Source organism: Mixophyes fleayi, chromosome 7, assembly GCF_038048845.1.
Source record: "Mixophyes fleayi isolate aMixFle1 chromosome 7, aMixFle1.hap1, whole genome shotgun sequence".
NCBI classification, from domain to species: Eukaryota; Metazoa; Chordata; class Amphibia; order Anura; family Limnodynastidae; genus Mixophyes; species Mixophyes fleayi.
The window spans coordinates 12,481,699-12,498,793 of record NC_134408.1 but is presented as its reverse complement, the minus strand read 5'-3'; the positions used below and the strand labels follow the sequence as shown (position 1 = coordinate 12,498,793).

Here is a 17,095-nt window from a genome sequence, read left to right as displayed (position 1 = left end):
AATAAATTTTCTCGTACTCCATCTTCTCCACAACCTATTCCAACCACGGCTAGTAATGAGTACGAGAGTAGTCAAATATTGGCTGTATGTAAGCTTTGGGGGCGTTCCCAATACTTGGTTCACTGGAGCGGCTTCGGTCCTGAAGAGAGGTTTTGGGTGTTTGAAGAAGACTTACATGCTCCTTGTCTTTTGGCTACCTTCTAAAAGCACTTGCTGACCATTGGTTCTCCCAGTAGAGAGGGGAGTGGGAGCTACTGTCAGGCACCGTCCTCGCTTCTCCTCCTTTGCCGGGGACGGACGCCGCTCTCTCCTTCCTGTGTGCCCCATTGCTAGGCAACGGGACGCTTCCTCCGGCCGGACCCATGGCGTAGGCATGGCCGTTGCTACGGCAACGGGACGCGCTCCTCAGCTTCCTGTCGGCAGTCAGCCACGCTGACCTCCGATTCCCCTGTCCACCAATGAAATCCCAGTGACCTCTATATTAGGGAGACTCTGGCACCCTAATGATCTAGGTCTCCCTATGCTCTAGCACTTTTGTATCCTCTACAGTCTCCTGCCTGATCTGTACCGAACCGGCTTGTCCTGACATTGCATTGGATCTCCCTCTGGTCTGTTTCGTGTTTCCTGGTTTTGACTCCTGGCTTCCTGATTTCACATTGTCTACTCCGCAGTACCTCGCTTGCCCGCTCGGTTACGACTCCTGCCTTTACGACTACGATTGTTCACCACTCATCTCGCTGCGAAACCCAAACTCCCTTGCGGGGGTCCCTGGTGAAGACCAGTGGTGTGTTAGACTTCGCGCCTCCCTGTGTTGCAGTGCTAATATCTGCAGGTGATCTTCAGTCAGAAACATTCCGTGACAGGGACCGTGTAGTCCTTGTTATAAGGAGTAGTCTATTCATGTGTATATAGAGTGTGAGAGCACCCTTTATGGTAGTGTCTCCATGAGTCTGTCAGTTGGTAGATGAAGCAATCTCGCATGGAGTCCAATGCCCAAATTATATCACTTCCCGTTATCAGGATGCCATCTTACAAGGCTTCTATTTGCTCCAAAATCCTGGCTAGGAATGCCGGATGACTCTGGTTGAAAAATCAGTCAGATGCAAATGTTTGGAAAACGATTTGACTCCTCCTTTACCTTTACTCCCAGGTTGTTCGTAAAAGTCCATTAACATATTGGAGATATTCCTGACTTCCTCTCTTACAAATTTATCCTGATTTCTTACTATACCATTTTTTCACCAAAAAAAAGCTACTTTAAGTCCTAATATCCACTCAGTCAACCAACCCTTCACCTGGAGCATATGGTCCTGAGTGACTGTAGTTTACACACAATGACCACTAGTTTATATACAACAATATGATCAATGAATGACTAATATATATATACTATATGACACTGAATTACTGTAATCTATCTATATATAAATAGGAAGTATGACAGTATATATATAGATATAGATATAGATATAGATAGATATAGATATAGATAGATATAGATATAGATATAGATATAGATATAGATATATATATATGTAGATAGATATAGAATAGAAGAGTGCCTGAGGGGTGATCACAACAATGCAGTACAGCCCATGTCGACGATGACCGCACTGTGGCGCTGTGCTACAGCACAGTACGCTCACTCCGCTCTTACCTCGCCTCTATGGTGTGCGTGAGACACTCTTGCTATGTTTACATGCATACTCTGTGGTTCTCGTGGTGACGTCACGCTGATCGCGCAGTCGCACTAGCACCGAGGCCGCAGCCCCATGAACGCGACTAGACCGAGTCAGTCAACAAGAGGACCCGGGGATCACTGGAGGGAGGGGCCGCTGTCATCCGGGGAGCAGGCGTGAGTCAGGGGGTCAGTGACTGGGGAGAGGAGACACGTACAGGGGGATCCATTTACTGAGGCTGCTCCGAGCTGGTGGTGGGCGCAGCTCACATTACCAGGAGGCCATCACTGTCGCAGGGGCCCTGCATCACTGTCACAGGGGCCCTGCCTCAGGAGCCCAGCATCACTGTCACAGGGGCCCTGCCTCAGGGGCCCAGCATCACTGTCACAGGGGCCCTGCCTCAGGAGCCCAGCATCACTGTCACAGGGGCCCTGCCTCAGGGGCCCAGCATCACTGTCACAGGGGCCCTGCCTCAGGAGCCCAGCATCACTGTCACAGGGGCCCTGCCTCAGGAGCCCAGCATCACTGTCACAGGGGCCCTGCCTCAGGAGCCCAGCATCATTGTCACAGGGGCCCTGCCTCAGGGGCCCACCATCACAGGGGCCCTTCAGGAGCCCACCATCACTGTCACAGGGGCCCTTCCTCAGGAGCCCGCCATCACTGTCACAGGGGCCCTTCCTCAGGAGCCCGCCATCACTGTCACAAGGGCCCTTCAGGAGCCCACCATCACTGTCACAGGGGCCATTCAGGAGCCCGCCATCACTGTCACAGGGGTCCTTCCTCAGGAGCCCAACATCACTGTCACAAGGGCCCTTCCTCAGGAGCCCGCCATCACTGTCACAGGGGCTCTGCCTCCGGAACCCAGCATCACTGTCACAGGGGCCCTTCCTCAAGAGCCCACCCATCACTGTCACAGGGGCCCTTCCTCTGGAGCCCACCCCTTAATCTCTTAGGAGATCTTCCTCAGGAGCCTGTCCATCACTGACACAGGGGCCTTTCCTAAGGACTGTCACAGGTGGTTTCTTATGAGCCCACCCATCAGACACTGGGAGCCCCCTCAGGAGAGCGCCACCAGTGTCACATTTAGGCATCCTTCTGGAGCTTGCGCATTATAGTGACAGGAGAACGGTCTCGGGAGTCCAGACAAACATAATTCAGGTTCTCATTTCCAGCAACTCCCCCCCCCCCCCCCCAGGTTAACAAAACAGACGTTGCAGGAGCCCCCACATTCGGAGCCCCACTTGTCTCTCCCTCAGACTGTATCTCATCTAACCACAAATTTCAAGTGATAAATTGATTCCTAAATGACCTGATACCCACGTAAAGGCATTGGGAGCAAGGTACTATAGAGCTAAATCTTACTTAGTGATTGGTCAGGCAGAAAGGCTGGGGCCACAACCCAGAAGAATCGCTCACAGCCCGGGCCCCGGGACAGGATGGGGAGAGGCAAAAGGGATATCAAAAGGTAAATATAAGCTAGTTCTATACTTTCTATGGTATGGAGCAAAATATACATTTGTTGACTATATTTTAGTCTTCACCAGTAAATACATACTCCTCTCTTATATGGAAACCTTATAACTGTATCATTTAATTGTATAAAATTACAAACACTTTTTAATCTACAATTTCTATTTCCTTTTAAGATCATTTCATCTTTTATTTTTTTTTCTACATTTTATCCTATATGCAGTCCATGGAAAAAAAATATAATGCATGATATAAATAAAATCTTAACTCAGTGGGGCATATTCAATTGTTGGCGTTACAGCCAAAAGTAACGCGCCCCGCGCACTATTACCATCATTACGGTAATAGTGCGCGTAAATATCGGTGTTACGGTACTTTTCTTGCTGGATTTCAGCTCGCGGCTCAGGGAGCTGCAAGCTGAAATCCGGCTTACTGTTACCGTAATACCGGTAATAGTTTTTCCGTGGCAGAAACCGCGGACAATTCAATACGCCCCTTAATATGTTTATTTGCATGTTTAGTGTCTATACTCAGCTATAGTCATATACTATAGTTTTCCTGTGACATGCAGTAGTTGCTTGAATTAATGTATTTGTTATCAAATGATCTAAATATCTGTGTTCTTTGTATGACACATCAATCCCTGGCCAGACCACTTGATTAATACTATAAAACATATGCTATGACCTTGTAATCACAAATTTTCATTTTCACGGCTCATTAGTCACTAATGCTTTATTAGCTGGTTTTACAGGTTTTGTAGTATGTTGCGCTGAAAGTGAAACAGCTGTTTATACAGCAGCTGATTATTTGTAGTATCGCTATACACAGGGATTAACATCAGTGAATGTAGATCAACCTGGTGACTCACACTTCTGACTCCACCAGGGCTGGGAATCTGCAAGCCTTAAGTGCTACTACTAGAAGTGATAGGCTTGCACACTGCCCTAGGTCACTGGAATATATCCATATGACAGCATTCACAGGGTTTTCAACAGTTGCTAGAGCTTAGAGTTATAAGAGCGTGGTCTAACTGCTGTTTATATATATCGCCATCATTAGCTATTTATATAGCTCCACTAATTCTGTAGCGCTGTACAGAGAACTCGCTCGCATCAGTCCCTGCCCCGTTGGAGTTTACCGTCTAAATTCCCTAACACACACACACACACTAGGGTCAATTTGATAGCATCCAATTAACCTACTAGTCTGTCTTTGTAGTGCGGGAGGAAACCGGAGCACCCAGAGGAAACCCACACAAACATTGGGAGAACATACAAACTCCAAGTGCTGTGAGGCAGTAGTGCTAACCACTAAATTGCAGTGTTGTGGTTATATATATATATATATGTATTAGTGCAGTGTCAAATTGGCCATGGCCATAGTAGTCTAAGCTAATTTTGAACTTGGTAGGCCGCCAGGACTACTATTAGTATTTAACTCTGTTGCAACAGTTTGGCTACACCAAGGCCAAACTATCAATCCTTAATGAAGCATGTAATCTTAGCTGGCCTGTGCCCCCTTATAAGTAGCATGTTGCCGGCTGTGTCCCCCAAGCAGTCTTATTTATTTATTTTAACTGATATTCATGTGAATCCCCTGACTTATATTGCAGATTCCACCAATAATTAATAGTAGTATATATCTACATACACATGCATACAAGCAACTGCTGCATGTCATGGAATAGCCATGGAAACTGAACAAGGCCCCTTGGATACCTGCTGCGCTAGGAAAATTTACCATGTTATAAAAATCCATGCATTATCCGTTAGAGTGTAAGCTCTAACGAGCAGAAACCTCTCCACCCAATGTGTCATGCCCTCACCTTCTCATTAACCCTTGAATGCCCCTGTTCTGTTTCTACGTATGACTCTTCCTGTATGATGTTGGCGGTCAGGGACTGCAGAGTCTTGTGGCGGCTTATAAATAAACAATGGTGGTGATTATCCTTATACTTCTTTTTTCCCTCCTATCTAGGAGCTGATCCGGCCGGTGCCCCCACGATGAACGGTAGCCTGCCCCCGGAGGGTACCTCCTCCTCTCCTTCTCCAAACTGGAAGGAGTTCTGTGAAATTCATGCTCATGCTGCTGCTCTAGACTTTGCCCATCGTTTCCGGGCTTTTCTGAGCGAGAATCCACAGTACGCCACACCGGGAGCCGAAAGCAGCTTCTCCAAACGGTTCGCGGAGCATTTTGTGGAGCACTTTGAGACAGAAGTGAATAAGACCCATGCTCCCGATGGCCCGTCTCCCACCCGCTGCAGCATTGCTCCATTCACCGGAGCACAGACCTCCACCAGGGACCTGTCGGAGACATGCAGCGACTCCTCGCTGGCCTCCCCAGTTGAGACTCAACCTCGGCAGGACTCCTCTGGGATCACGTCCGGCCTATCCAGCAGTCAGTCTCATAGCTCGGAGGACGTCTCCACGTCTTCAACCACGGCGAAGCCGCGCCTGAAGAAGAGATTCTCGCTGCGCAATGTGAGTCGGAGCGTGCGGGGGAGCGTCAGGGGGATCCTGCAGTGGAGAAGCTCGGCGGAGTCTCCCACGGATGAGACAGGGGCCAACACCAACTGCAATTCCTCAGCCAGCAGGGTTGGAGGAGAAAGGTGGACACACAGATTCGAGAAGCTGAGGTTAAGCAGGCCTCCGGCCCCCAAGGCTGAGCTGCGCGATGTGAGGCGGGAAGGAGTTCTCAATTACGTTGTGGCTGAGGAGGTCAACAGCAGCAGCCGGGCCCGATGGCAGAAGTGCCGGCTACTCCTGCGCAAGGCCGAAGGTGATCGGTACTTGTTGGAGTTCTACATTCCTCCCAAGGTCAGTGGGTCTTCTCCTCCATTTCTTTCCACATTCATAGTTTACTGCCTTCGTGAAGTCCTCCTCATAATTTGCCAAAACTTTATTGTTGCCTTGTATGAGGAGGTGTAGGGGAACCTGTTAGGTTCTCTAGATTGATGTAAGAACGTCACCTAAGCTAGCAGAACCAAGGGGTTGGAGGCCAGGACCTCACCATTTGTGACCTGCTGTCCTCCCATCACGTATAATCAGTGGTCCGTTATCCTGGCAGGAAATGTTTGAAATTCAATTGCTTTGATACCTCTGTACTTTCTTGAGGCAATAGAATGTATCACCAGGGGAAGAGTATCTTACAATGGGTCTGAGGACCCCGTGCTTGACCTAGTTGTAGGGAAATTGAGTTGTTGCATTAAAGTTCTAGTTCTACATGACAAAAAAAAATTCAGACACTTGTGCAGCTTTTTCCTTTTATTTCATAGTCGACTGTTTGTGTATAACGTACGTTTTTATCTAGGCCACAAAGCCACGGGTCAACATCCTTTGTTCGTCTATTGCTGACGTGCGGACCACAACCCCTTTGGAGATGCCAGACAAGGAAAACACTTTTGTGTTGAAGGTAAGGACCATTGGCTGAAATCTCATTTTCACACAAACAAAATTCAGAGCGTGATGTGACAAATAGTGTCGTGAGAGCAAGAACCAAGATTAAATCAAGTAGTTGAATCAGAGCTGATTTCAGGATCTTTTCAGCTGTCGGTTTCTGTAATTGAATGACCATCTCCACTGGCTCCTTCAAAAGACCCTAACGGCTCTTATAGTTCTCCGACTGTCTCCTGCATCATTTTGTCCACCCCTAACCTAGTCAGTAGATATAGAGAAGCTCTTAGGATGATGTGATTGAGACGGCTGTGTGTGTGAGATTTGGACAGCCGTAAATCTCCAGTCTGTTTTGACTGCCAGTTATGGAGGAAGTACAATCCATATTGTTCTAACTGAAAGAATTATAAATATTTTATTTATGAAGTGTCCACATATTCTACAGCGCTGTATATTGAGTGGATCATGATATAAATAACATACAAAAAGATGGCCCTACCCAAATGAGCCAAGACATAACTGTATATATACAATGTATTAATACTGGACAAAGGGGATTAGAGGCTGAGGTAGTGTGCGCTCAGTGCACAGCATGATTGGTTATTTTCCTGGCTCCGCAGACAGAGAATTCCTCGGAATACATCCTGGAGTCGGTGGACCCCCTGCAAATGAGGTCATGGCTGTCTGACATACAGGACTGCATGAGGTCCAGGTAAGAGTCGCCCACCCACTTTGTAGTCTCAGGTGATTTTTGTAACAATTGGATTGGATGGAATTTTGATCAAGCTGGTTGGAAGATCTGGTTGGCCGAGCACTGCATTGTATGACAAGGATCCTCCTAAAATCCAGTCATGTGCCCTGAACAGACCAATGACCTAATCTGTGCAGTGTGGACCTCCGTATGTCTGGCCACCAATCTGGTCATTCAGTGGTAGAGCAGAGTTATCAGACACCACGAGTCTGAGTCTACTATTATATATTCACAGTCACTCTCTTCTTATGCAGTAATTAAATCCTAATTCTTCCTTGTTTTCATTTATTTATTTTATTCTACATTTACGTTTCTTTATCTTTTGAATTGGCCCAGTTGAGAAGACAGAATCTGTTTTGGTACTAAACGTGTCCTCCCCATGATTTTGACATCCATTTATGCCATTTCAGACTTGCCTGCTATAACCATAATATGTGTGGGCCTAAAAAGACATTAGGGCCTATAAATGTAACCGTTGTCAGTCGGGATGAACGGTAAATCTACTTGGACAATGACCTATTTGACCAAGTCTGTGGTTATTGGCCGACAATGCTTATAGGGCCCCGTCAAATTGACCAGCTGGTGTTTTCAGATTTGGCCATAGGCCAATTCAGGCCGTGTATGGGCAACTTAAATAGGGAGTGGGTCACTCGGGTAGGAGAAACTCAGTAAGAGAATGGATTAGAGCGGTGAATATATTTTCCTAAGCATCAGCATAGATGGTAGAAGTCTTGAAAATGAATGTTATATTATTAGTCGAGACGCATTTTGGCTTCTGTGTCCTGTTGCTTATTTCTGTGGTGCCTGAGTAGTGACCGTGTTCTCACCTGTCTCCTTCCAGAGCACTTACCTTTCCCCCCCATAGTAACCTGTGCCCTTTAATCAGCAGGGACAAGGTCGACACCTCAGACCTTCCACAAGTCAATCATTCGGAAAGCATGCCCAGCCGGGATCTACCTCTATTGCCCACAGAGAGCAGCGAACAGCTCTGCCAAGGTACGTTTACCTGCCTGCCGCCTGTACCCTTCATTTATTTATGTTCTTGTAGAACCAAAAATACGATTCAGTGGAACTTTATTATGTAATAGCAGAATACATATTGTGATCTTGCCCGTCACTTCCAGCTGTACCGTAATGTAAATCTGTGACATGATCGCGATATTGGCTCGCAGGGGAGAATAGTCTGCTTGGGATAGTGATTGCTTCCATTGTGCCAGCTTTTCACTTGGTAGATTAAAGCATGAGGAGGGTGTGACCTATGTTTAGTTGCTGTGGAGCACACACTGCGTGACCTTGTCCCTTTCTATATGAACAGGGGCCTACGGGGGCCTATCCGATCGGCCTTCTGCCTCCATCTCGCCCAGCTCCGTTTCTATGACGCCCTCACACTTTGACTCTCTGGAGCTCCTCCCGCCAGAGTTGCCTCCAAGAGCACCGATCGACGAGGGGGAGAGGCCCCAGAACTCTATAAGCGCCCCCTTCCCAGATACACCTGACACTACAGGTATGATTACACGGGAGGAGAATAGGTCACGGTGCTCTGTACAGCTTTTAACTCCAGGAGGAAATAGAACAATCGGTCTGTGTGATTGGGGGGAGGGGGGGGAAGGTGTTTTATGTCCTTGGAACTTATTATCCTGTATTTCAACCCTCTCTTCAGCTTCATTCCTGTTCCAAGGAGAACCAGACCCTGGAGATGGGGAGCACCCATTGTCCGAGTACCAGTGGTTCCACGGCACCCTCTCACGTCTCAAAGCGGCACAGCTGGTCTTAGCAGGAGGCACCAACAGCCACGGCGTCTTTTTGGTGCGGCAGAGCGAGACGCGGAGAGGGGAGTATGTGCTGACCTTTAACTTCCAGGGCAAAGCCAAGGTGAGCCAAGAATCCCGAGAGGCTTCCTTACCTCGTTGTCCGCTGTGTACCTTCTCTTCTTCACCTAAACCTGCGTCCTCTCGCCTCCAGCACCTCCGCCTGTCCCTCAACGAGGACGGTCAGTGTCGGGTTCAGCATCTCTGGTTTCAGACCATCTTTGACATGCTAGAACACTTCCGCGTGCACCCCATCCCCCTCGAATCCGGGGGCTCCAGCGATGTCACCCTCATCAGCTACGTCGTGTCTTCTCAGAGGTTACACGGTAAGAGCAGGGCCGAAATCGCACCAGTGTCTTTTCAATGTGAACGGCAGACTTTCCTAGTGGAAGCGTTCATTGACATAAGGGCAGCGATCAGTTCACGCTCTGTTTAGATTGATAGATGTGGATGTCTCCACCTTCCTGGTCCCGCATGTGTCTGCGTTTCTGGCATGAGAGAGAGCAACATATGGACAATGCAGATCATCCTAGTATATAGAAAGGGTAATAGTAAATTAACATAGTAAAATGTGCGCCTTCTGGTGACCTTAATAGATTGACTTCCTGCGCCTCCCTACAGCTTTTATTAAACAGGTTTAAATTATTTTTTTCTTTCTTCCTCACTTCTGTGATTCTTTGCCAGCAGGAAATACATACGTGTATTTTAAGCCCTGGGAAATGCGCCTTAACGGCACTCTGGTTACATATACCTCGGAGCACCTCCTAATATATATATATATATAATCTCTAAGAAGCGGAGAATTTGGCGATGGGAAAATAAAGGAATGTATTTAGTAAGAGTTCCTAGAAGGCATTTACATGCCAATAAATTAGTCACCTGAAGGTGGAAGGCCACTTTTAAAGACTTGAGTGCATTTGTAGTAATGTCAAATTGGGTAAATTAACATGGACAATATGGTCATCGGACTAATGCAGCTAACTGTAGTGGTTGGTTAGATATACTCTCTAGTTGAGTATATCTAACCACTTGAATTGAATAAAAATCTTCTTCTGTGCTGCTTCTAGTGGGGTGATGTAGGAGGGCGCAGTTTACAGTGCCTGATATATAGATATATGTATAGATAGACAGCGATAGTATCCAGGTGCTTGGCACTTATAAATAACGTGTACATTACCATGTTGCTTTCCTCAGTACTTCACTTGTATGGATAGTACAATAAATAGATTCCAGGTGAGGCGACACTCAAGGATTTAAAACGAATTGTAATTTGTATCAAAAGGGTATATTTAATCCATTCCGACATTTCAATATAGTACTTTCCTCAGGGATATATATATTTATATATATTGTAAGGATCTGCGTTGTCCCTGTTTCTGCTCTCTCGTCCCAGCATCACTGGGGGCAGAGTACTAATCTGTAGCACCTTACAACAATATTATGTAGGTTTTATTGGGCAGCGATCCTTGAGTTGTTTGCAGTATTTAATGAGCAGTCCGGCTGCTCCGCTTTGATGCACATCTCATTCATCTCCACCTAAGACACATGCAGTAATATCCGGAGCCCAGGGGTGCTTGAGAGAGCAGGCTTTTATATAGCTATAATAAATCAGTACTGCATTGTAACCCGTTCCTCCTGTGTGCTTTTACTATAATCTGCCATTTCTGCTCCTGTACTCTACCCACCCTGTATGTGCCAATAACTCCTCTCAATCTGAAACGTCTCTTTCTCTAGTTGGTCTTACATGTGACTGTGGTCTGGCCTCTGCAGCTGAAAGGAGGGATCACTGATCCCTGTTTAAATGCATTTTTCAAAAGCATTTTTTTTGTTTCAAGTAGATAACAAACAGTGAACACCGCACGTTGTCTTTTTGTTGAAAAAGTGCTCACGGGTTACAATATAGAAGTTGAAGACACCAGACCACGGCTGCATGTAAAGTATCCCAGAGTATGAGACTTAAAAGTGACCGGCTTCAAACTACATTGGTCTCTTTAAAATATCTACCAGCTGACTGTGGCTCAATATATCGAGGAGCTGAAATAACCTCATCCCTGCCCAATACAGCAGCAACTGCCCTTTTCTTTGTACTAAACTGCTGCCGAATCTGTCTCCTCCCACCTCATTTGCATACAGATACCCCCGCCATAATACTTCAAGGTCCGGGAGGAGACCGATTGAATAAGCAAACTTTATTTATATATATATATATAATTGTCATGTTCTTGACATTTGCTGGCAGTCTTGTGTTAAGCAGACCTGAGTCCTTAGTTATATCTTTGTTAGAGGACGCAGAGGAGACCCTGCGGAGTTGCTTCCTGCTTCCCACCATGCATTACTCCCCCCACCTCATCCTTTTCTCTGATTGGGCCCGTCTGTTCTTTGCAGGCCGAGACAGGGCTGACAGTAGAACGACCGTGTGTGAGGTTGTCCACCGCATCCCAGACTCACCATCAAACCCCATCTCCATTGGAGCGAATGACTGTATGTAAGTGTTGACTACAACCATTCACGCCCCTTCTGTTTTCCCCCGCTGCGATCCCTCCTGCTGGGAACGCCCTCCCAGAAAGGTGAGCGTATAGAGGGCGTGTGCCATTCTGCATATTATGTATAGCGTACCAGGTTACTGTCTGTATGCAGCATCAAGGCTGAAACAGTAACAAAAATACTGCCTAACAAACACATGCAATGAAACTATACAGGTTGTCTTCTAATATAAAACATAGAAAGTTCAGTGAATCTACAGCTATATTTTCTCAAACAATTGGGTTATCATCAAGACAACACTGAATAATAATTTCCAGGCAGAGGCTTTCCTCTGAACAGTGTCCCTGTAGCGCCACCTCTGGCTGCGATGAGCAACTACCCCGTGACACTGTCGCTGCAGAACAAAAGAAGTTGCAGGGTTCCGAACATCTTTTAAATGATTTGTTGGACAGCAACAAGTGTATCCCAAATTCAGACCACATTCTACCCAAATTTTATGTTTTTATTAACTTATTACAATCCAAAAAATACAGATTTCTGAAATGTATTTGGTTTTTATTTTTGATCAAGTGGGGATTGCAGGTGTATTATTATGAGACCTCCGGTACTGTTCCTCTCAGTTGTGGTAATTCATCATATACAGAAACCCTCCCAGAATGGAATATATGTTGAAATAAAGCCGCGATAAGGGTGGGACAGGACCATTATTTTACATAGACACGGTTGATGTCTCAGACTACTGAGGAACACTTCCCGGAGTCGCGAATCCAAACATAGTCATATGCAAGAATAAACCTTGCACCCTATCACGTAATGATGCGGCCCAGTCATACAGACACTAAGAACGGTTTTGATACTTGTGAACATAAGTACTTTTTCTATCACATCCACCGGTTACTGTATTCTATTTGAAACACGGGTTAAAAGTTATTTGATTGGCTCAGGATGGAGTCTGTTGTTGGCGGTGGGTTAGTTCACGGATCTGTCGCTGATTGGCTCTTTTCTGTTCCTTTCCGCAGAGGCAGCCAGCAGCCGTAATCCTCCCCCACTGCCCCCCCACCCTTTGTCTCGTCACCAGAGCGCAGAGGGGACCCTGCAGCCCCCCTGGCACCCCCTCAGCACCTCTCCCCCAGAGGAACCCCTGGCCAGCAGACCCCCTCCGGAGCCCCCAGCCGCTCAGCACGAGGAGGGGGCCACACCTGCCGAAGACCAGGAGGAGGCCGCCATCCGTCTGCAGCAGCTCCAGCCAGGGGGGGCTAGCTCGGAGGACACAAGTGACGCCAACGCCGCTCTACGGGCGCGGGCAGTAAACAACCAGTATTCCTTTGTATGAATGGGGAGTGACTAACGCACATATTTGGAGTTTAAGCTTTCCTCATTCTATCCCTGCTCTTGTATCACCTGCTTTCTGCAGCTTGCCTTTGTAGTTACATACTCTCCGTGCTCTGAAAGCGACACACTAACATGGTTCTGCTATGGCTGAACACAGACCAGTATAGGTCATAGGAAACACTACATACACATTACTGTTCCCACTACACCTCCTGTTCCTTGACTGCTTATACCACCTTGTCCTACACTACGGGCCTTGCCAAGGCTAGGCGCACCCTATACTCTGCCTGATTGGCATCTCTACATTAAATTCCACTAAACCGACGATACACTAGGAGCCTGCTCGTTCCTGACATTTAAGCACTTGTTTTTTGCATGGCCTGTCATTGGTGTAAGCTCCAAGGCCTGGTGGGCACCCCTGCTAAATTCAATGTACAGTGTCCCCTCGCCCAGCTTGTATGTCTTTCTAGATTACTCATCCATCACCATTACATCCTCCGTGGGGTCTTATACACTTTGCATTTTCTCTCTGGTAATTAAATTCATATCTGTCTATTGTGGGATAAAGGAAAAGACCCAATCTCTGAAGGCAGTGGCCGTAATCACTGAGAGGGACAAGCTCAAATCCTGACACTAAGGGGCCAATACGCGGCCTGCGCGCTATTACCGTTAGTAGTGTAATTTTAACGCTGAGTTTTGCTCGCACCTCTCAGGGTTAAAATTACCGTATTAACGGTAATAGTTCTAACGGCGCGTTAATCCTTGACTAACGTGGCCGAATTGAATCTGCCGCTAAATGTGTGAAATAGAAGCTACACAAGTAACGCATTAAAAGATTAAAGATGTTCGGACGCCTACACATCGTGAAAGCTGACTGTTTGTGGGCTGGACCATTATTCAACTTTTTTTTTTTATTTCTAGTAACTAGCGACATTACGTACATGTCTGGTAAATTAAATGGCTGGATATTGGTTTACCCCACAAGAGGGCTTCCTCAACAGTGTGTAGCTGTTGACTCCGCTTTAAAGGTACTCGGCTTCACCATTTAGGTACTGAGCGAAATAATTTGGTTGAAACCGTAATGATCTGGAAAAGCAACAAGCACGGTGGGTTACACTTTATATGGGGATCAACAATGGTCCTTTGCAGACCTCGGATCGTTCGTAATAATAATTACACTAATTGGAAGTGGATTTGAAGTAAATCGATAAATTTTGGAGGTACCATAAACCAGACATAGGCCCACATCTCCTTACTATAGAAGCTGGCGATACGAGGTGTGAATGGATAGAGCAGCGAGTCGATGAATTGCGGTTCACAAGAGGGGGTCATTTAACACAAACTTCCCACCTCTTAGTTTAAATTTGGTACAGTTGGGAAAGGAGAGGGGGCAATGACTTCAACGGTACGTGGAATACTTAGCAAATTCTAATTAGTTTGGGGTCGTGGATCCCCTTCTTTACCACAATTCACATTAGGTACACGTGTAATGAAATGTAGCACTAGAGTTTCCACAAGTATTACAGGCTGCTTGTCTTTCTATGGCCTCCTCTCACCAAAAGGGGGCACTCTTATTATATTTTTGTTCTTTTATGTCTATCAGAAAAGGCCTTCCTGGTCAGTAACGGCTTCGACCCAAAGGTTACAGTAACCTGGTACTTCTCGTCTTTTTTCCAACCTGCCGCTCGGAGCGGTTTTTTTCCCTGCTGACCTTGAAGCCTGGTTAAGGCCGACTACACACTTTGTCGACCCAACCTGCGACACAGACAAAACAAAACCTCCTACTAAGATTTTACTTCACTGGAGTGTGAGCTATTAAATCACAGTCTCTGAACAAAACCGATGACAAACCAGAGAAGGTTTCTACAAAATGTACGTTTGTGATGAAGTGCGTGTTGATATTAAATATATGTAAGCTTTATTTACAAGAGGTAGGCAACCTGAGCGCTTTCTAACAACGCGTTCCAAGGCGGAAGGCATCGGAACGCGCAGGCAGTAGCAGGTCATTGTTAAATCGCCTGTCTAGGTACGCTTTACCACGAACCGTGGTGTTCCTAAGATTCCCGGAGTCTGCAGCCCAAGGTACCTCCTCCCTCTCCCCATATCCTGAGACAATGCCAGCTCACCCTTTAGTGAGTTGCGGCAGAGTAGTAGTATTTTTGATTTGAGTTAGAACGTATAGGGAATAGAGGATGCGTGCACTGTTTTCTACTGTAAAACCTGATTGAGCGTACCCATAGCATTAACACGGAGGCCGCCATTTTGTGATGAACTAATATTCTTCTAAATTGCTGCTCGAAGTCTCACGTCTCAGTGAGATCGCTAGTTCTTATTAAATTGATAACCTGGAAGGTTATTACAGTTTCATGGCTCGCTGACGTCACTAGTTCTCAGTGAATTACTTGGCCCACAAGATGGCGGCCTCCGTTGTGCATATGCGACCGATATAATTAAACAGTGCATAATCAGTCCATCATTTCAATTGGATGTTTAACCTACATTTTGACAAGGGTGTGGTCTGCTTTTAATTCTGCTTTATGTATGTGTGTATGTATATATATATATAAAATATATATATATATATTTCTCCCAATTAAGTAATCCTTTTTTTTTTTTAATTTATTTTTCTACTGTGTAATAGTGAAAATAGGTACCTTTTTTTTTTTCTGAAGCTGTTTTTATTTTATCTAAGGTTTTCTGTTTGTTTATTTTGCATTTGTAAAACCGTATTTACGTTTAAAAATCTATTTGCCTAAAGTATATCTTTAAATTATTTATTATACAAAATTGTTGGATCGGTTTTAGATACAAAAAATAAAAAAAAGAAGCAAAAAAGTGGGAAAGGAGAAGCTGTTTCTTTCCTCGAGTACAAAAATGTATTGTTTAACAAGATTAAAAACACTTAACTACGCTTTGTCCTCCCCCGCGTCTTCTTGTGTTTCTTTCATTTTATATTATGGGGCTTATTACCTTGGTGGCGTCTGCAAGGATGGTCACAGACAGACCAACCCTATCTCTAGGGCAAATCACAGATCACAAAGGGGCCTGTGAGGTTATAGGAGGATCCCACAGACTCGTAGATCAGTCCTCTGCCAACTGGATTTAATATCGTGCCTGAAAAGGATCCAATCAATTTCATTCTGACGATTATTTGTCCTTACATTTGTTTTAAGAGCATACTCCCTGCGTCTGTGGCCAAAATTATGATGATTATTTTATTTATAAAGTTCCTCTATATTTTAACGTATCGTGCAATGGGCAGATCAATATATATTACAATATAGAACATAACGAGACAATTGCAGAGGGATGAGTTTATAATCTAATAGGAAACAAGGGAATGATGCAGAAGGTACAAGTGCAAGATTCATACACTGGAGCTTATGAATGAATAGGGTATAGAATTTTAAGTACTCATCATCATCATTTATATAGCGTCAACATATTCCGTAGCGCTTTACAATTGGGGACAAACATAGTAAACTAATAAACAAACGGTAAAACGGACAAAGAATCAGACACGCAAGTAAAAGTGATTTGGGAAAATATTGGGGAATATACTACAAATTGGAACCGGATAAAAGGTCCTAGGCAACACGGTTAGGGTAACCATAGCCCACAGGAGCCCTGGAGCCTAATTTGCCTAGTAGATGTTCTGACTACACTACAGTGTATGTAGCTGGGGACAGGATTGATGTAAAATATCAAAAGATTGATGTTTCCTAGAATAGATGATTTTTCAGGGACTGCTTAAAATGAAGATTAGGGGATAATCTAATAACCGCAGCACAAAGTTAGTTCTTTTGAACAGCCCCAACCCCCCACCATCCAGATTTACTCTTCTGTTCAACAATTTCTATATACCCTTCCCCTGAAGAAATATTTATATCTTGCCCTCACTGGTCTAGGGTCCCCTCTGAGTGACTAATCCTCCACACCTCAGAACCTAGAACATAATGAATTTTGCGGGTGTTTCTAAGCAGGTTGAGTTGCATAAAGCTAGCCATCGGGTCCAATTATTTTAGCTGGTATGTCATGAACATGATATCAATGTTTCAATGGTGGTAAATGTACGTTTCTGTGATTTACGTAGCCTATTCTATTCTAGTTCGTATCGTAGGTGAAAAGTGGATTTATCCAAAGATAGAACATAAAAACATAGTATTGTCACATTTA

General features: G+C 45.4%; 1 protein-coding gene across 4 annotated transcripts; it reads left to right on the top strand.

The window, feature by feature from the left end:
* The first annotated feature begins 1,726 nt into the window (after nucleotides 1-1,726).
* Nucleotides 1,727-15,830, top strand: SH2B1 (SH2B adaptor protein 1). 4 transcript variants are annotated; one of them, XM_075179081.1, is made up of 10 exons: nucleotides 1,732-3,144; nucleotides 5,130-5,968; nucleotides 6,462-6,563; nucleotides 7,165-7,256; nucleotides 8,182-8,291; nucleotides 8,611-8,799; nucleotides 8,956-9,167; nucleotides 9,258-9,429; nucleotides 11,489-11,588; nucleotides 12,607-12,733. In XM_075179081.1, the coding sequence occupies exons 2-10, from the start codon at nucleotides 5,156-5,158 to the stop codon at nucleotides 12,623-12,625; spliced, it is 1,809 nt and encodes a 602-aa protein (XP_075035182.1). In that variant the 5' UTR covers nucleotides 1,732-3,144; nucleotides 5,130-5,155; the 3' UTR covers nucleotides 12,626-12,733. The 4 variants fall into 4 exon arrangements, with proteins under 4 accessions (XP_075035181.1, XP_075035180.1, XP_075035178.1 ...); XM_075179079.1 differs by lacking the exon at nucleotides 11,489-11,588 and having other exon boundaries at nucleotides 1,729-3,144; nucleotides 8,185-8,291; nucleotides 12,607-15,830; XM_075179077.1 differs by lacking the exon at nucleotides 11,489-11,588 and having other exon boundaries at nucleotides 1,730-3,144; nucleotides 12,607-15,830.
* Nucleotides 15,831-17,095: the final 1,265 nt, after the last annotated feature.

Coding starts and splice junctions, on each gene's coding strand:
- SH2B1 (XM_075179077.1), top strand. CDS start 5,156: ATGAACGGTAGCCTGCCCCCGGAGGGTACCTCCTCCTCTCCTTCTCCA. Junction 5,969..6,461: donor AGTTCTACATTCCTCCCAAG/GTCAGTGGGTCT, acceptor GTTTTTATCTAG/GCCACAAAGCCACGGGTCAA. Junction 9,430..12,606: donor GTCTTCTCAGAGGTTACACG/GTAAGAGCAGGG, acceptor TCCTTTCCGCAG/AGGCAGCCAGCAGCCGTAAT.